Genomic DNA, 19,485 nt, shown 5'->3' on the forward strand with positions numbered 1-19,485 from the left:
AGCTCATTAGCTCTCTGCTGTCAAGACTGGGCTCTAGGCGTTGTCAGGGTGGTTCTCAAGCAGTTCTTTGTAGTTTGCCCAATGTGTGAAAATAGTCATTTCGAGTATTTAATCTGGCTGAATAATTCTTTATGTTAGAAGGATAAGTCAAATACCATGTACTGTGTAAAGGATGTATCTTGACGTTGGCCTTCCTTTGTACCTTGTTTTAAAATTTTGAACTTGATTTAGTATAAACAATTCCACATCCAGTTCCTACTGTCTTCAATACATCGAGATTACTTTGTTCTTTGTAGACCTCTGAGTTTACTATCTGTGAATTATAAAACCAGGACAAATTTAAACCCTGGTTAAAAATTAGAAGAGAGGCTGAGCACAGTGGTCACACCTGTAATCTCAGCTATTCAAGAGGTAGTGATCAGGAAGATCGTGGCTTGAGGCCAACCCAGACATAAAAATTCTCGAGACCCCATGTCAGTAAGGATGCTCCTGTGATCCCAGCTATGTGGGATTCAGGCTGGACCAGGCAAAAACATGAGCCCCTACCTGAAAACTAAAAGCAAAAAAGGTTTGGGGGTGTGACTCAAATGGTGACCGAGTACTTGCCTAGCATGCATGAGACCCTGAGTTCAAACCCCAGTACTACCAAAAAAATTGGGAGAGAAAAAAATACAGTGTGAAATAAAATGTTACTAAACAGGAAAGTTGTCTTGTGAGAGTAATAGACCAAAAATTTGAGGGCTAGCTTGCAAGTGTAATAATTTGAAGTTTTTTGCATAAAAGAAGAAATTCTCCAGAAAAGGGTTTTCTTAGTAAGAAAGAATTTTTTAAATGAGGTGAAATTTCTATATTCTTTAAACCTTTTGAATAATAAGCAAAGGTAAAAAATATTCATACTTTGTCTTATATAAATATGTGTCTGTTGGAAAAACAAAAGTAAGGGAAAAAATAAAAATGAATAGATTCTTTTTTGTTTTGTTTTTGAGACAAAATCCCACTGTGTTGCAAGGCTTACTCTAAACTCCTGGGCTCAAGTGATCTTTCCACCCAGCCCCCCCAGAGTAACTGGGACTACAAACTTGTACCACATCTGGCTTATTTATTTATCACTCTTATAAATGGTGGTGGCATAGAAAATCCACTGTTTTTCCAGTTACTGCAAAAGTGCAGAGGGGCAGGATGTTGTAGGAGAAAGATCCCTCAGGTCTGGGGTGAGGGATCTGGTGCTTGCCAACTGAGCAAGTCATGATGTTCTTTCGTGCCATTCCCTATCTGCCTCCCTGAATGTGACCTGACATGCAAAACTGGAGAAAGACTACCAAACAAACCAGGAACCTCCAGGCAGTCCAGAGACACACCCTGTGTCACACTCCTAGCTTTTGGGGAAGCTACCTGCTTTATGAAGAATGAGAGCATTCTGCTCTCCTGAAGCACAGCGCTTTTTGTCTCTCTCCTCAGAAGCTTCTGACAGTGCCCCTAGCGTACCTGTGCTATGGAAGTCACTGAGTAGAGTGACAAAATCAAGGACAAGAGTCCCTCTGAGACTCAGTTCCAGCTTCTGAAATCTAAGAAGCTCCAGTGTGTAGTTGTATGCTCTGCTTTACTGTTGTTGAATTTTTTTCTCCATTGAAATGCCTCTGCCTTGAGCCTTCTTTCCTCCTCCTAAACCACTGCTTTCAGTGCCTCCTCCTCCAGAAATGCTTTCAGTGCCTCCTCCTCCAGAAATGCTTCCAGTCCCCAACCAAGTGCTCTCTTCTGTGTTTCTCTGGAGCACCATAGCACCTCATGTATCTGTTACACATGGTCCACGGCATACCTCTTGCCTCTGTTCATGTCAGCTTTTTGAAAGAGATACTTTAATATACCTTTTGTGCCAAACAGTGTCTGGTACATTATGGGTATTCAAAACTACTTATTTTCATAATTAATTCTCATAGTTACATTGTTACATAATTCCTCTTAAGGTGCCCAAAGCTTTTCTTCAAATGCAAAAACTTTTCCCTCCTCTTGGTAGTTATTTCATGAACAAATCCATTTCTATCCTGTCCACAGGTGTGATTTTATAGGCCTCCATTGTATTCCTTCTTAGCTGTTGTTTTTTAGAGCAAAATGTTAGAAATTCAGGGAGAATTGTGGTGTATTTTCTTTGAAAAATACTGGTGATAGCTAACTCCCTCTTCCTCTTCACACAGAGAGATGTTCTTTACCACTATGGAAAGCCACCTTCTGCGCTGCAAGGTGTTAGAGATCATCTTCCTCCACAGCTGTGAGACGCCCACCCGCCTGCCCTTGTCTCTGGCCCAGGCTCTCTACTTCTTGAACAATTCCACATCACTGCTCAAGTGTCAGGTATGTTTTTTCCTACTTCAGTTCCAGGCCAGGGAAACTTTTCTCTGATCCTACTGCTTGAGCATTTTGGGACTTGAAAACTGTACTAAAACTTGAACTGCAAAAGGTATTGGTTATCCTTGATTTCCCTATCTCTGCAGTCAGATCAAACCCAGTGGCAGACTTGGGATGAGCTGGTTGAGCATCTGCAGTTTCTGTTGTCCAGTTACCAACATGTTTTAAGAGGTAAGGAGCACTGGCTCACAAATAGATGTTGGCGGGGGAAAGGGGGGGGTCTCATAACAGACTTTGTCACGAATGATGGTTACTCAGATCTGCAAATTTCAAAGGTCGCTCTGCCTGGTGTGTGGCAGATCATCTGACAGAGGACCCGAGGCCAGGGCAGGGGAATGTGTGGGGAGTGCAGTGGAGAGGGAGTGTCAGCAACAGAAGCTCCTTGAAGATCAGTCTGATGGGGTTCGAGTGACTGAGTCTGAGGATGACTTCCAGGCTTCTTCCATCGCTGACAAGGTAAAAACAGAAAGTTCTGCAGGGAGATAGAGCTCAGTTTGACGTGTTAGACTGAAGATTCTGATGATGAAGAAGAAGGAATAATGGCTAACTCCAGGAACTAATAACAATACTATGTCAGCTAGAATATCTCGAGCCAGGTGTCATGCTTTGTTTAAATAGCCTCACACAGTAACCAGCGACCTCTAATGTAGAACTCTTGCCCTTCCTGAGGCATGAAACCCAAGGCCTTGCCAAACCAGCCCAGGATGACTCAAGCCACTAGCCAAGGTTTGCTCCCCCATGGGCAGTGCTTAGATGGGCACTGTTAGCATTTGCTTCTTTAAATTTCCTGCATTATTCTAAAAGTACAAATTTCTCATGCTCACACCCCAAGTCTTCCCCATTCCACCCTATTTACTCACCATTTTTTCCAACTGTATTTTTAGATTTGTCAGAGTAGCTCATGCCTTGTTTAAGAAAATCAAATTCTACTACCAGGCCCTTGTTCCCCTAAAACCATTCTCCACCAGTGACAGAGGGAAGGTAGGTCACATTTCCCTACTTAAAACCCTCCAATAAAACTCTCCAGGTAACCCCCTCTGTTCCCAAAGGCCAAACTCCACATCCTCGTGCGCGTCTGCATCTAGCCCTGCACCTCCTCCCTCCCTCACTTCCTCTCTGGTTCTCACAGCGAGCCCGCCCTGTCACCAGGCTTTTGTACTCATTGTTCTCTACTGGACTGCACTTTCTCTGAACCTTCAGGATGCAGCTCAGAGCCCTCCCAGTATGTGCTACTCTGACAAGTCTTTCTTGGGCTGCGCTCACAGCAGGCTGTGATTATTTCTGTTGGATCATTCATTCTTGGGCTTCTTGCCACTAGAACATCAGTCCACTGGGCTGGGATCAACCCTGGCCCCACTGTCCTGCAGTCCAGTCCAGTTCCAGAAGTGCACTTGGTGCTCCCTGTAAATTGTTACTGCTTGAATGTTGAAAGGGCTCTAAAGGTAGCTTTGTTTTCTGTTCCAGACTTTGGGAAACACTGTAGGCTGTTTATCTTATTCTCTTTTCACATTATAGTTAAGCTCAATGGTGTGAGTATAGAGGAACTTTAAGTTCTTCCATCTGAAGGTTGAGGGAATACGTATTGAGCATATTATGTGAAAATGCAACCTACTATGCTGCTTCAAGTAAGTTTATTCTACTTCCTGAATTTGTGACAGAGGTTCAAGCCTTTTACTGGCCGTGTTGGTCAGTGCAAGTACCGTCATCCCATTGTATAAGCAAGGACATAGAAAATGATGTAGAGCATTTGGCACATCCAGAATCATCAAGTCCTCAGAATTCAGTGCATCCGTCCTATCTATCACCTTGAATATCTTTGCCTTAATTCCACAGGCTTCTAGAGTTCTAGTCGGACTGACCTATGGACATGGGATACCTTCATAACTTTTTGTTTTCCCTAGTTTTTTCATTTTCAGACATATGAAAAGTTGAAAGAATAGTATCACAGACACCTGTACACCTGTTACCTTCCCCAACCGTTGACATTTTGCCACAGGAGACATAGGGCTTAGCTACTGTTCTATCTTTAACCATTCTTTGTTGGACTGAGTAAGTTCAGCTTAAGTCCACTAAGTTTAATTTTCGTATCACTCACTATTATCACATCCAATAAACTAATTTTCTTTTCTTTTTTGGGGGTGTGTGTGTGTGTACAGTGCTGGGGATCAGACTCAGGGGCCTTCAGCATGCTAAGCAAGCACTATACTGCTGAGCTGTATCTCCTGTCCAAAAAACTGTTTGGTTGGTTAGTTTTTGTGTTTTTTTTTTCGTCAGTACTGGGGTTTGAACTCAGGGCCTCACACTTGCTAGGCAAGTGCTCTACCACTTGAGCCACTCCACCAGCCATTTTTTGTGTTGAGTGTTTCAAGATAGGGTCTCACTTTTGTTGCTTGGGCTGGCTTCGAACCATGATCCTCCTGATTTCTGCCTCCCAGATAGCTAGGGGTTATAAGTCTGAGCCCCATGCGCCCAACAGGAAACTGATTCTTGATACCTAAAGTTGTCCCAATACTATTCTTTACAGGCGACTGGCTTCATTTTGAGCCAGGATCCAGTGAAGTGTGGAGCACTGGGCTTGGGAATCATTCTTCAGTCTCCTTTAGTCCAGCACAGTTCCCTGCCTTTACCTGTCTTTCATAACAGACATTTTTGAAGAGCCCAGGCCAGTTACTGTGTGGAATATCCAATAACTGGCCTCATCAGATTGTTTCCTTATGACCAGATTCATGTCCAAATCTATTCTAACATGGCTCATCCAGCACCGTCAAAAACAAACCTAGTGGCAAGAATACGAAATACAGCCGAGCATGGTGGTACATGCATGTTACCCAGCATTCAGGAGATTTCGTGTTCTAGGGCAAAAAATAAAACAAAAACCTTTCCAGTGCATCCAAAGACAATGTCAGCTCTGCACCCATGGCTCATACCTCTAATTCCTTGGGAGGCTGAGATCAGGAGGATCAAGGTACAAGGCCAGCCCGGGCAAATAGTTCCAAGACTCCATCTCCAAAATAACCAGAGCAAAATGAACTGGAGATATGGCTCGAGCAGTAGAGCTCCTGCTTTGCAAGCATGAAGTCCTGAGTTCAAACTTCAGTCCCACAAAAAAACAAGCGTCATTGTGGTTAAGGTGCCATCTGTGAAACTTCATCATCCCTTTGTTATTAGTGATTCACACAGTGAAACTTTGAGAACTATCCTATTCAGCCTTTTGCTTGATGGTTTTAAAAACCATTGTGGCTCTTAAATGAATCAGTAGGTTGAAAAGTGGTGATTTTCTAATTATACCTTCTTTCTAGGAAAAAAAAAAAATCCTTCTCTACCTTTAAACTCACTTTTTTTTTTTCCCACTATGCACTCAGGACTTTTGAAACTCCAGTCTGTTAAAACAATCCATTTGTGTCAGTTTCTTCTGATGGTGTCAGCCAACAGGGGCCTCCATTGGATTGGCTCCTATGTCCTTTTGACAGGTTTCACATCTGTTTTGTTTGGGGTTTTTTGGTGGTACTGGGGTTTGAACTTAGGGCCTCATGCTTGCTAGGCAGGCACTCTACCACTTGAGTCACTCCACCAGCCCTTTTTTGTATTGGGTATTTTTGAGATAGGGTCTTAAAACAATTTCCCAGACTGGCTTCAAACTGATCTTCCTGATCTCTGCCTCCCAAGTAGCTAGGATTGCAGGCATGAGCCACCGGTGCCCAGCTCCCATCAGATTTTAAGCATTCCTTTTTTCACAATGTTCCAGGTTCACCTTTTAAGTACCTTGTTTTGATCCTAGAATTAGCTTCTCCAAAAAATTCTGATTTCTTTTAATGGAGAATGTGTACAGAGGCACAATCTGGATTAGCACTCAGAATGCTGACTGCTACAGAAGGTCTCTGCTTCTAGACACTTTCTGACAAGAGAGCTACTGAATTATGTAATTAAGCTTTCTTTTATAATACATGTTCATACTGACACCTCAATCCCTGCTCCAGTACCACGGGATTCTTCCTCTCTGAATCTTTCATGTCCTGTTCCCAACAGTATGAATTATATTTATTCATTTGGTCTATCTTAGAATACATATGAAATGGTTTCAGAATTACTACAATAGACCAACACCACCACAAACTTACTGAGTTCAGTATTTTTCATACTTATATTTACCTAAAGATACTCAAAATTCACTTGAATTTTTTTCTAAGTGGTTGTATTAGTCTCGGTTTCATTTTTTTAATATAGGCCTGTTTAAATCAAAGGAAAAAACTAAAATACAATTTATCAGTATGTGAAACTTCTCAAGACTGAGTGAACCAGAACACAGGGCCTTTTGGAAATGGGAGTTACCACAGTAATTCATAGGTCTTTGATTTGTCTACCAGTAGCTAGACAGCAGGCCTTTATCTACTGAAAATTTAACTTTACCTAAAGGAATAACAAGCAGTTCAATTTTACTTCCTTCCTGCAGAGCACCTACGAAGTTCAGTGATTGATCGAAAAGATTTAATAATCAAAAGGATTAAGCCCAAGCCCCAGCAAGGAGATGACATCACAGTGGTGGACGTGGAGAAGCAGATCGAAGCCTTCCGAAGCCGTCTGATCCAGATGCTGGGGGAGCCTCTGGTCCCTCAGCTCCAAGACAAAGTGCACTTGCTGAAGCTGCTACTGTTCTATGCTGCAGACTTGAACCCCGACACAGAGCCCCCCTCAAGGCACTGGAACCCCTGAGGGCCTTCCAAAGCACTGAGCACCAAGAATACCTCTCAACTCTTTCCAGCTACTCAGAAGCTCTGAAGTATGAACAGTAGTTTAAAATGTCGTTAAGACAAATGCATCTTATTTATACGTAGGCTGTAATAACGTTCAACAGTTTAGTATCTTTTTTTTTTTTTGATAATCCTATCCTAGCTTGTTCTCAATATGGCTTAAATATACAAGGTGTACATATATATATAAACATATATATTTTTAATAAATTATTTATCTATGCTTTTTTGGAAACAGGTAATACTATATGCACTGTATGTTTAACATTTCCATTCAGGATGTGAGACAAGAACCCCTCTGTTGAACAAACCACACATCAGTGTTCTGTCCTCCAAGGTACTGATGGCCTGTTTTTGGAAAGACATTCACTCTTCCCTAATAGAACACAGGCATTCTATATTACACCTTTTATATTGCCTATTAATATGACTTTGTGGCCAGTTTATTAAGATCTAATGTAACAAAGGGGGTGGCATAGAAACAAAAGATAGAGTGTATTATAAAGCATTTGATGTTAAAAAGATACAATAAAAAGGCAATGGTTCTTAAAAATGCCAAGACTATATGACTGTGGGTAGGCAGAATGGCTATTAACAGGACAAAAAGATATATCCACATTTGAGAAAGTAATAAGGATTTTTATTGTCAATACAAGAGATATAACAAAGACAAATAAATTAATTTTTCTGACAATTTTAGACTCAAGGGCTTCTCTATGAGGTTAGCTCTTAATGTAAACAAAATCCTATCCAAAACAACAACAGCCAAGATTTTGTTCAAGTCAGTGAACAAGTACCCAGCAAAGAGAAATAAAAAGGCAGTTTCTTCACTTTGTTCCCAATAAGATGTGTTGCATAAAGGTATGAGGCTCATTTTGATGGAAAATGGTTTCATTATAGAAAAATGCTAAATTCCTCCTACTCCCCACGCCTCTACACACACACACACACACACACACACACACACACACACAGTTTCAAGACACACACACACACACACACACACACACACACACAGTTTCAAGACACACACACACACACACACACACACACACACACAGTTTCAAGACCCAAACTAGACAAAGCAAAATAAGGTGACATTGCACATGAACCTCAATTCTATAATCCAACTGTACTTACCACATTCTTTATCCTTAAAAACATTTAACATGCAGGGGCTGGATGGTCCCACACTCGCCTAGCATGCATGAGACCCTGAGTTCAGTCTCCACCACCACTAAAACAAAACTTAGTATCCATTTATCAATACCAAATTCCTACAGTCAATTTACTTAGAAAGTTTTCAACCAAAGTGATGTTAATTTCAACTTAAAGTGCAAGAAAGGATATTCAAAACTAGTGTTTGTTCTGTGACATACGACAGAGAAACATCCTTCTAACGTCAGTGGCCCCAGAGGAACGAAGAGGCATGAAGAACTGGCTATAGGACAAGTGACCCTTTAGACTGATCAAAAACCCAGGAACTTCTGGTTTCAGCCTAGAAAGAGGGACCCGGCCAAGTCTGGCTGGTGACTGTACCCAATCCCCCTAATTGACAAAGCTAGAGCACAGCACCTGCACAGCCAGCAGACACCCAGACTGTCCAAGCTCACTATGGGCCATAAGCCATGATTTGTCAGTGCTCACATTGATCGTGGTAACAGAATCAAAAAGACTGTTTTGGAATAAACATTATTTACCTAGTAAGCAAGGATTAAAGTTCTTGTCTAGGGTAAATGATACAAAAATAGGTCATGAGGTCACTGCTGATATTTTTTAAGTCTAACTTTAGAGTGGTACAAAATGGTTTCTTCCACACAACAAAGACAAGCTTTACCCTAATGTTGCTCAAAAATCAGTTATGTTTCCAACTCTTGTTTCAGTTTCAGAGGTTTTTTTTAAAAACATACCATTCCTATGTCAGAGCCAATGGGGTAAGATTCCCTGGGATACAAAGCACTCTAGAAGCCAGTGGGCGTGAGCACGTTCAAATCACGGGGTTTGAGATTATGGGCTCGCGGTGGTTGTTTCTTCCCTTCTATCACTGGGACATCTATCTTGGGTGGCTTGAAGGTTGCTGGATCTTCAGCCATTCGGGTGGCCTGGGCACGGATCAACTCCATGGGAGTTGGCTTCTGGGCTCCTTTGTAGGCCTGGATGGTAAAACCTCCTGCAGAAGTAAACCAGACAGCAAATGACTGCAGTAGGCAGCATCTGGTGTACAACACGGTTAAGGTGTCTGCCACGGTTTTCTTTTGTGAATGACCTGGCTTACCAGAATCAGACTTCTGGAGGGGTCTTGGTCCAAAGAGGCTCCATTTATCTGACAAGTTTCTGTCCTTATCCCCACTTCCAGGATCCATCATGCTAGGATTTGGGCCAGGTAAGGCTGTGGAGGAACCAGAGGTAAACCAGCCCCTGAAAGAGAGAAAGGATAAAACACATTCTAATATATTCTCTTCTTGTGCCTTTGGAAGTCTCTCAATCAAAAGAACAGGATTATAAACTAGCACTTCTCTCTCTGAAACCACAGGTCCATCTTCATCAACACTAGCTCTCCTGAAGCACAGGAAGGCTGGAAAGAATCCAGGAGGGGCTCACCTGGGCTTCTGCTTAGGGGAGGAATGAGGACTGCTGCTAGGGCTGGACTGGGCAGATGCAGGCTGCTTCTCTTCTTTTGTTGTCTCTCCACTCTGCAGCTTTAGTTTCTGTTCAGACAGGTAAAAAGACTTTTCAAAGTGAGAGCAAAACCAAAACAACTAAGTTATGGGCATAAACAATCTGGTTCACACAAAAACATTCAGAGATGGAATTATTTTGGACTATATAACATATTCTTTTGTTTTTGCCATACTAGATGAGATTCCATCTTCCTAAGGAATTGTACTTATTCCGTAACATGTCTCAAACACCACTGTGGTGCAGCTGTGCCCTAGGCCTTTTACTTTCAGGAACATGAAGTCAAGCAGCAGGCCTTCTGGGTTTTTAAGCAGGATCTTGAATTCATGTCTTGCTGAATCTCCTACACGTACAACCCCTGCCATTCACAGTGAAGACTCAGGATTACTATTCTACTTTAGCTAAAGAAGGAAGTTTCTACTGGGCATCAGTGGCCACACCTGTAATCCTAGCTACTTTGGAGGCTGAAATCAAGAGGATCACAGTTCAAGACCAGCCCAGGCAAAAAGTTCACAAGATCCCATCTCCAAAATAACTAAAGGAGGTGTGGCTCAAGTGGTAGAACACCTGCTTAGCAAGTGCAAAGCTCTAAGTTCAAACCCCAGTCTCCCCACCCCCAAAAAAAAAAAAAAGCCATGAATTTATTTCCTTGATGGTTCACAGATGTCTCATATGCTAGCTGAGATTCTATTCAATCCTTCTAACCAGAAATAATAAGCAAAACAGATACCCTCACTTCACCTTATAGGGGAGGAAGCCAAAAAACTAAGAGCTGTGGGGCCTTCAGCGGGGAGTGCCACCACAGGTGGGACTACCCAGTTTTCTTCTACCACTCTCCACAGCCACCAGACAGCCGCGCTGCTAACTTCTAAATAATAGAATTGTTATTACTCTATCTCAATATGGGTTTTGCTTTTTTGAAAATTCTAAGAAAAATGCTTACGTGGAGTGCTTCTGCCACTCGGAGGTACTTGGTCTCCTCAGTGGTGAGGCCCTTGTGGGGTGTGTAGCCAGCATCTCTCAACCCTGCCTGTTGCTCAAAACGGTGGATGCTCTCCTGGGTCTGTTCTGAGAATAGAGGAGATCACAGTCATGCCCAGCCCCCAGCCCCTCACAAACCGAGGAAGACAATGCAGGTATCCTCTGCTCTCCTCCAAAGCAAGAGACCACACTGTGAAGGGTTGCTTCAGAGAGGCTCTGAAGGGTGACTCTGAATCTCACACAGGTTCCTTCACCAGAAGCGAGCTTTCCCTCACACCAAGCTGGAGAACAGGTCATTCCTAAGGTGATGCTGAAGAACCTCCTAGCCCTCTCACATGGACATTGTGACATCTTTGCATTTACAAATGCAGCACAGAGCAGGCAGCTGACATCCAGACATGAAAATTTCTTCACATATGAAGTTCTCTAAGAAAGACTCACCACCTTCATCACCCACACAAACCTTTGCCAAAGGAAACTGGATATATTCCAGCTAGCTGGCACCAAGGTTTCAAACTAGATTCAAAGCACAGACAACCTGCCTTGAACAAGCTCAAGTGTACTGATCCCAAGTTCCTTATGTGTGAGACAGCCTACCGTACCTGGCCCACCAGATACTCATCATTGGCTCGGTCTAATCTGATTATTTCATAAGTCACTGGAATGAATGAGGCTGAACTATACACAATATGCCCTTATATACAGGAATGTGGCAGCTGTGGGCCAAAAGTCTAAATGCCAAATGCACCTTATGATTTAGTCACTCCCCTTCTGAAGTATTTCCATCAGAAATAGAAGCAAAGGGGAAAAAACACAAATGCATAAAGATATTCTCCAGTCTCACCATGCAGTTACCTAAAAATCTAATTACAGTACACTAAAACCAGGATTTTTTTTTAATACCAGGATTTTAAATGCAGCTATATTTTAAAAATTAAAGACCGGCAACATCAAAAGTTCATAGCAGTATTAATTTTAAAAACTAGAATGGTATGTCTACTAGGCCTGCAATGATATAAAAATATACTTGTATGGAAGTGAAGGTGACATGGAATGTTACAACCCGTACTACTAGTAAACTGCACTATGGGAAAAGAACAATGCATAAGCTTTGCCACTCCACCAGAATATGTTCTCAACCTTGCAAAATATAAATGGTAGTTGCTGACTCAAATGGTGCAGTTATGCGAAAAAAAGAGAAAACCAAAGGGAGAGTTTGGACTTTTGCTTCTTGGGTAGATTCTCCAGGAACAAACTGATGCCAAGAAAACTCCTCCTGCAGAGGAGAAACAAGGCCTTTAACCTAAAAAACGAGCCAACCAAGGAGAACCTCCATGCACCTTCCCCAGGGACAGGTATCACTGCTGATGAGCAGAGCTGTGCATCTAGAAACTGTTAACCACAACATCCCTCCAGGAGGAAGAAATTTAGTCAACTTCTTATGAAGCTCTTAAGTCAGGCCTTATTAGTACCACCAACCACACATTTGGTTTCTCTCCCTGGTGGGCCAACTATGAACTGTGCAATTAAAAAACACACAATGCAGGGCAAGAGGATGCTTCTCCAGTAGCAGCAGCTCCTAGCCACTGAACACTGAGCCACTTAATCCTCACCTCAACCTGCCAACTAGAGTCTCCATTTTACAAAACAGTCAACAGTTTTAAAGTTAGGTAACTTTCCCAAGACCACCCCGACAATATAGGAAAACAAGATTCTATCAATGGACAACAGGAGCCCCTGAATCAACTGAGATGCTTAATGTTTGGCAAAATCTACCTAAATGGCTCAGCAGTCAGGCTAACAAATAAGGCCCAGTTGAGCAGGCCCCCGACCCACTTCACTCTGCTCTGAGACTGAAGTGCTTACTTGTGATCAGAGAATTCATGATGACATGGGTAGCTTTAGCCTTCACCACCGGGACCTTGTCGGTACCATCAGTGGCCACTGATGGGGTCTCAGCAGGGGGGGATACACTGGCCTCTCCCTCCTCCGCCTGTTCAAGAGAGGAAAGGAAGCACTTGAGCTGCGCACGGAGGCGGGGGGCAGGCGGGAGTCACATACCTAAACTTATTCCTTTGGGGAAGAAGTTACAGAAATCTCTTTTATCTGAAATATGTGAAAAGGGTAGTGGTTGCCTCCACCCAGCAGAAGGAAAGCCAGAATTTAAAGCTCTGCAGTCTAGTACCCTCCCCGTGTAGGTCCGTCCAGCTACTGTGGTGCCATGCCCAGAGCAAGGCAGAAGAAACTCTTGTTTCAAAGCACTGACCATGCACCAGACACTGAGTCTAATTTACTTAATGAATCAGAGCGTTTGCTAGCGGCCCTCAGGCCTTGCAGAACTTCAGAATCACCTGGAGGGCTTCTTAAACACACTGCTGGCCCCATACCAGGGTTTCTGATTGGTAGGTATAGGCTAGTCTGGGCTGAGGTTCAGGAATTTGTTTCTAGGGCTGGAGTATGGCTGAGTGACAGTGTTTCCCTAGCATGCACAAGACCCGAGATTCCTTAATGTTCCTAACAAATTCCCAGGTGATGCTGCTGGTTTGATGACCACTGCTCTAAAGGTTCAAGTATGGTCTTTTTTATTTTTTGTTTGTTTGAGACAGCATCTTGCTCAAACTCAATCCTCCTGCATGCAGGCTGCCAGGGTCCTTTTCTCCTCAAACTCTCACTACTTTTACACAGACTGTTTTCTCCTTAACAGCTGACTGGGTCAGATTTCAGCAGATAACTGATATAAGGAATCCTCTCCAGAGTTATGGGGACACCTTAGAAAGGAATCTCCTGTTCTGAGAACCTAAAAACAAAACAACTCATTACAAAGGGTCAACCCTGGCCCTACTGAGTTCAAGTTATGCTATCAGCTACACACCTAATATATGGCAAGCCATTAAATCCTCTCAGTTCCTCCCACACCTCTGACACAGTGTCAGTCTCTCAGATGGAGACACTGCAGCAAAGGGGTAGAACTAATTCTCCAAGGCCACGGTGCACAGGCCACTGGGATCCCCATGTGTGTTTAAGCAGACCCTTACTGCATGTTCCTGCCAGGCACCAAGCAGTTGTGAAGCTCAGAGTTTATCAATCTGTAGCTGCAGGCTAAATGGCCTTATCTTAGAACTTTCAGACCTGGTTCTTTCAGGCAACAGTACAACCTTTCTTTTATTCTTGGTGGTAGAGTCAGAGGTGACAGCTCATCCGTGAAGTTAGGTGGCACAAGCTTTAGTAGGACAACTGCCACAAGCACACAAGAACCTGTGAGGCCCTGCTACACCAGAGGGCTGTGAAAGCAGGTCAGTTTGGCAGGAACCATGTACAGTGGAGCACTCAAGGGGAGAGGTGATAGTCTTATCCAGACAATGGACATGTCAGGAAGACCTGAGACATTTGAGCAAAGACTTTAAGGATACTGTCAGGTGAATGGAGCGGTAGGAGGGGGTGTGAGAGAATGGAGATGGTAAACTTCCAAGGAACCTGAGCAGAGTGAAATAAGAACTCAGAGGTATAAAATACCCTATCAACTGCAAGAAATCTTAGCTAACTTGTATGGTTGGATCACAGAGCAGAGAAGCTGGGTGGAGGCAAACAGGACTTTACACAGAACTTGGATCATGTTCCAAAGCTTGGGTCTAATGCTTGGATTTCTTTTTTTGGCAGTACTGGGATTTGAACTCAGGCCCTCACACTTGCTAGGCAGGCACTGCAGCACTTGAGCCACTCCACCAGCCCCCAGTGCTTAGATTTTTATCGGGGAGGGGATACAGAAGAGTCTCACGCAGAAGACACAGCATTCTAGTTTTGAGTTTTTAAAAAGGCAACATCAACTGTAGCCGAGGCACAGAAAACATACACAGGGAGCGGTCACTGCTCAGTTCTGGGGACAGTGAGCCACTGAAGGCTTCTGGAGCAAAGGGAGGAGAACAAGAGGCTGGATTTGCCAGCAGTAGTCAGAAGGTCAGGTACCTTGGCGAGGTGCTGATACTTGCGGTCTGGAATCACTGGCTTCCAGGGGATGCTGCCCATGTCTGATGGAGGAGGGGTCATGGGTGCAGGGTCCTCAAGGGCATCATCATAGCTGAATGCCCGGCGGCACATCCCAATGGGCAGGGACATCTTGCCTAGGGGCCCACTAGGCCCAAGAGCTAAGAATAGAGACACCTGTCATGATGGGTTTAGCAACTGAACAGAACACACTAGTAGCATGAAGTTCATCTGTAGGAAGGAAAGCTCAGAAACTTATTTTGGGACAGAATAGCTTATTTTGGGATAGCTAACCCATTCAAGGGAAGGGAATAGTGCCAATGTATTCCTCTATTTCTGACACATTGGCTTCCCCATTTAACCTGTTCAACAGCCCTAATCCATTTCCACAGATTGAGGAACTTCAAATTCAGTTCAAATTTATGATGAGCAAGGTCACATGACTTCAAAGCACAGTTTGGAATAAAACCCCAAACCTATCTTATTTCAAAGCTTGTGCACTTTATGCCATAGAAGCTAAAGCTCTCAATTCACACAAGACCAAAGAGGATAGGAAGTGACTGAAGATATTTTTTGCTCCATTTTTCTTTTATTTTGCTTTGTTTTTGAGACGGGGTCTTGCTATGTAGTCCACCAGGCAATTCTGGAATCTCTGGCCTGGACTGTATGTGCTAGGATTATAGATGTGCACCACCTCACTTGCTTTTGTTCTCATTTTACAGATGAGAAAACTAAGTCCTAACAGTGAAATGATTTACAGAAAATGGTCAGTTGAGGCTTGAGCAAAGTCTGACCACAAATCTGCCTTCCCTGCTCACCAAAAAACCAAGACATATTTAAAACAATATGCTGTCTGGAACCATCTCCAGCTTCAATTGTTCTCTTGATTTAAACAGCAGAGATTTCCATCACAGAAATGGTTGACAATCACACTCTCTCCTAACTCTGCCAGCTCATCGTGCCATTCTTGGCCCTTGAAAACAGAATGTCCTGCTGTGACTCAGGCATCCTACTTCAAGGGCACTCTCAGCTGTGCCAGACCAGAGAACAAGGTTCATTTTGTTTGGCATGCTAATCCCTTCCTATCAGAACTAATGTCCACAACCTGCATTCAAGGTGATTCCTGTCACTAAAATTACATAATCACAATTGCCAAGGCATCAACCTGCTTGACAGTGAATCCAAACCAACCAAAGGCTTCATTTAAACAGCAAGAGATCAAGCAGCTACTATTTGATTACACTAATACTAATATCAATTATTAACAAATCCAAGAGAATTACTGACTGCCAAGGACTGGGGAGAAGGAACACTGAGGTGTGAACTACTCATGAGTACAAAGGTTTGTCTTAGGGAAAATGAAAATGTTCTATTAGATCATATTGATGGCTGCACGACCTTGTGAATACTACAAACCATTAAATTGTTCACTTTATATTGATGAATTTACAGTATGTGCATCGGATCTTGATTAAAACAAACACACAAACAATTAGAAACTACTAGGTACTTACACCCCTCATCCAATCCTCACTAGGCAAATACTCTTCATTTTCCAGCTCAGGAAACCAAAGCATAGACAGACCACAAGAAACTTGCCAGACATTACCCAGCTAGCAAGTGTGAGGCACACCTAAGCCAAGGCTCACACTCCGCACCCAACACTCCATGCTCCCCACACCCCATGAATTAACCTAATAAATGCAACAGTGTGGCTCTGGATGGTCCCAGGGAGTTATGGTAATCACAACAATGAGACATGCAAATGATGATGTTAGACATGAGAGAGAGGGCTCCGTATTGAAGGACATGGTGCAATCCACCTAACCGGGGTGCAGTTTCAAAACCATCTTTAAGACTTACCCTAACAGCCATCCAAGGGCCTAAATAAAAATAACAGTTAATGTTTATTAGGAAAGAGACACAGGCAACAGATGCATATCTGGCACCCACTTTAACTCACATTTTCAAAAATCTGGTGTCTAACCTTCACAGTAACACTGAGACAGGCACTGCCATGTATTCTTTACTGACAATCAGAAATTCAGCAATTCAGATTTAATTAAAAGTCACCTTTCTTTCTGATAAAACAAATCGAGCAGGAATCAGTGACTTCAGGAACCCAACCACTATTGACATACACAGACCCAGAGCTCTTTAAATGCTGCTGTGAACACTTTCACAACTAATTCAACTTGCCATTAAACCAGGCTAGTGTCTTTTGCCCAGACCACCAACCTACTTGTAACTATCCCAAAAAAGAGAGAGTTAATCACTTTGGCACATCTGTAAGAACAACACAACTCATTTAGAACTCTCATTTGAGCCATATAAGAATTCTTATTTGCATCACCTGATACACAGAAACACATTTGTCACTCTAAGTCAAATGACTGTTCTTTCTTAAATTAGGTTTGGGATTTTTACATGACAGAATGATTGATGAGGCTTTTTTTTTTTTTTTTTGGTGATGGTACTGGGCTTTGAACTCATGGCTTTGTGCTTGCTAGGCAGATGCTCTACCACTTCAGCCACGGCCCTGGTCCTTTTCTGCTTTAGTTACTTTTTGTATAGGATCTCAAACTTTTTGCCCTGGCCAGCCTCCAACCATCATCCTCCTACCTACAGTCTCTCCTATAGCTGGGATTACAGTCCTACACCACCAGTCCCACCCATGAGGTAATATTTAAAATGATGACAATCTATTAAGTCTGAATAGTCTCTTGGTGGCAGAAAGTTACCATTAATATATAGTTCAGATAAAATGGTTTCTGTGTAGCTTAAACCTTGAAGAGAAAAACATAACCAAGAAGAATTAAGTTTACCAGGCACTTCTGGTTGTCTTGAAGCCATTGAAAGACTGGGATCCAGGTGGCTTTTTCTATATAGAATTCGGAGCTGGGTCCCTGCTACCTAATAAAAATAACAAAGGGTATTTTCTTAAGGTGAACACTAAAGGCTCAAGGATTAGATGGCTGCAATGCTATTCTTTTTTTTTTTTTTTAATGTTATTCTTTAGACAAGGGCTTGCAAACAAGGATGAAACACACAAGAGCCAATGGATGACAATGTTGGCTCCCAATGGGAGTCTCACATCCATGGCTGACCTTAACACCCGAGATGAGGAAGTCATGAAAGTAGGTGTAAAAAGTCACCTTACCACAGTGAAATGATGTCACCACTATGCTGACAGACAGATGTGAATGAGGAACATGGTCGAGCTGCTGCAAATTAGCAAAGCTTCCCAGAAAGAATCCATCCAGAGGTTCTAGTGACAACAAATGACCAGCATTGGTACAGCCCCGAGTTGATCACACAGTCCTGTACATTCATTCATTCCCCACCAACAGCCTTGCAAGAGGCATACTTAACTCACCGCAAAGGGCTAGGGACCACAATAGATAAATTCACTTTTTGTTTCTAACATCGACTAATATTTACATCATCTTACACAAAACTTGTCTTTCAACCCTTGCAGCCACACTGCAAAGCAAGAATTGTTTATCTCTCCCCTCCATCCCCCCCTTTTCTTGGCGGTCCAGGAGTTTGAACTCAGGGCCTTGCGCTGCCGCTCAGCCACTTGAGTCATGCCTCCAGTACTGTCAAATAAGTAAACAAACAGTACATAGTGCAGTGCAGCAATTCAGTCTTTTCTTTTGAGGAAAAAAAAAATTTTAAACCCTGCTACTATGCCTCTGTAATCTGATAGGGTGCGGAGAACAACCGAGTTCTTCACTTAGGAGCAGGTCAAAAAACAGAGTCGATCGGTGCTCGGGTCCAGGGAGCGCCCCCGACCCAGGCGCACCCCATTCCCTCCCCGCATCCCTCCCGCTCTATAAGGAGAGCAGACAAAGACACAGGACGCGAAAGGCCTAGTCAGACTCCAGCGTCCCCGCGAAGACCAAGGAGATGAGGGCTGGGCCCGGCACCAGCCGAAGCTCCGCAGAAGGACGCGGCCCGCCAAGCGCTGAGTAGCGTGTGGCCGGGGGTGCGAGGCCCGGCGGAGCTCTAAGCGAGGGGGGAGCACGGAGGACCCCTGCCCCCCGGCCTAGACAGGGGCCGGTAGCGCGTCCTCGAGGCGAGCCCCAGGAGCGCCTAGGCCGCTCGGTTACCTGTTCTCCTGCTGTCGTCCAGCTGCCTGCGGCCCGAAATCCAGCACTAAAGAGGCTCGGAGGCTCCAAGTCTCCGGAGAGGGTGTGGGGCAGTCCAGACCCAAGCCATTGTGGGACAACTCCAGGGTCCACACCACCAACCAGGGCGCACAGGCGGCGGTCCGCTGGCAAGTCTTGGAACTAAAGCTTCCCGAGACTATGGGACTTTCTCGCGAGGGTTGACCCGGAAGAGTCTCGGGGCATTCTGGGAGTTGTAGTCCAGGGTCTGGAAGCCGGCCTTCCCCCACCTCCCCGCCTTAGCTGCTCCGCAGGTTGGGAGCTGCAACTCTACTCCTGATCCAAAGCTTATCTCTGCAGGACAGTGGTGGTTATTGGATTACAAGGAGCTCAGTAGGGTTTAGATTTCAGCACTGCTGGCAGGACAGAGGCTTTGTACAGGGAATTAAACTAGAGCTCATTACCAGACCAGAGTGCTTGAGTTCACCAGGAATTAAGGTCCTCTATAAATTCTATAATTAACTGTGAAAAGCACAATTGCATTGGATGTAATTTTTTTTTGTTATGTGTTAAAAGTGATCTTT

General features: G+C 43.6%; 2 protein-coding genes across 8 annotated transcripts in view; one reads left to right on the top strand and one right to left on the bottom strand.

The window, feature by feature from the left end:
- Simc1 (SUMO interacting motifs containing 1) overlaps positions 1-7,845 on the top strand; it is a 55,445-nt gene extending 47,600 nt beyond the window's left edge. Inside the window, exons 8-11 of one of the 4 annotated variants that reach the window (XM_074058691.1) lie at positions 2,193-2,349; positions 2,490-2,574; positions 2,679-2,859; positions 6,854-6,992. In XM_074058691.1, the coding sequence (XP_073914792.1) occupies positions 2,193-2,349; positions 2,490-2,574; positions 2,679-2,815 (379 nt within the window). In that variant the 3' untranslated portion in view covers positions 2,816-2,859; positions 6,854-6,992. Of the gene's footprint in view, positions 1-2,192; positions 2,350-2,489; positions 2,575-2,678; positions 2,860-6,853 lie in introns of those variants that run through there. The other 3 variants (XM_074058692.1, XM_074058693.1, XM_020171072.2) reach the window with 3 other exon arrangements.
- Kiaa1191 (KIAA1191 ortholog) lies at positions 7,770-19,102 on the bottom strand. 4 transcript variants are annotated; one of them, XM_020171070.2, is made up of 9 exons: positions 18,905-19,101; positions 17,953-18,060; positions 17,618-17,705; positions 14,775-14,953; positions 12,678-12,804; positions 10,774-10,898; positions 9,753-9,859; positions 9,427-9,569; positions 7,770-9,321 (listed from the first exon to the last, which is right to left on the bottom strand). In XM_020171070.2, exons 3-9 carry the CDS (start codon positions 17,643-17,645, stop codon positions 9,113-9,115), a joined length of 918 nt encoding a protein of 305 aa, XP_020026659.2. In that variant the 5' UTR covers positions 17,646-17,705; positions 17,953-18,060; positions 18,905-19,101; the 3' UTR covers positions 7,770-9,112. The 4 variants fall into 4 exon arrangements, with proteins under 4 accessions (XP_020026659.2, XP_073914796.1, XP_073914797.1 ...); XM_074058695.1 differs by lacking the exon at positions 17,618-17,705; XM_074058696.1 differs by lacking the exons at positions 12,678-12,804; positions 14,775-14,953 and having other exon boundaries at positions 18,905-19,102.
- Between the last annotated feature and the right edge of the window lie 383 nt (positions 19,103-19,485).

The sequence above is a fragment of the Castor canadensis genome, chromosome 16, assembly GCF_047511655.1.
Source record: "Castor canadensis chromosome 16, mCasCan1.hap1v2, whole genome shotgun sequence".
In the NCBI taxonomy this organism is placed as follows: domain Eukaryota; kingdom Metazoa; phylum Chordata; class Mammalia; order Rodentia; family Castoridae; genus Castor; species Castor canadensis.

What these genes read in the sequence shown, in the direction of transcription:
- Kiaa1191 (XM_020171070.2), bottom strand. Translation starts at nt 17,645, where the DNA reads ATGGCTTCAAGACAACCAGAAGTGCCTG. An exon ending in AAGACAACCAGAAGTGCCTG is followed by an intron (nt 14,954 to 17,617) that starts GTAAACTTAATT and finishes CTCTATTCTTAG; the next exon opens with CTCTTGGGCCTAGTGGGCCC. An exon ending in TCCCCTAAGCAGAAGCCCAG is followed by an intron (nt 9,570 to 9,752) that starts GTGAGCCCCTCC and finishes TCTCTCTTTCAG; the next exon opens with GGGCTGGTTTACCTCTGGTT.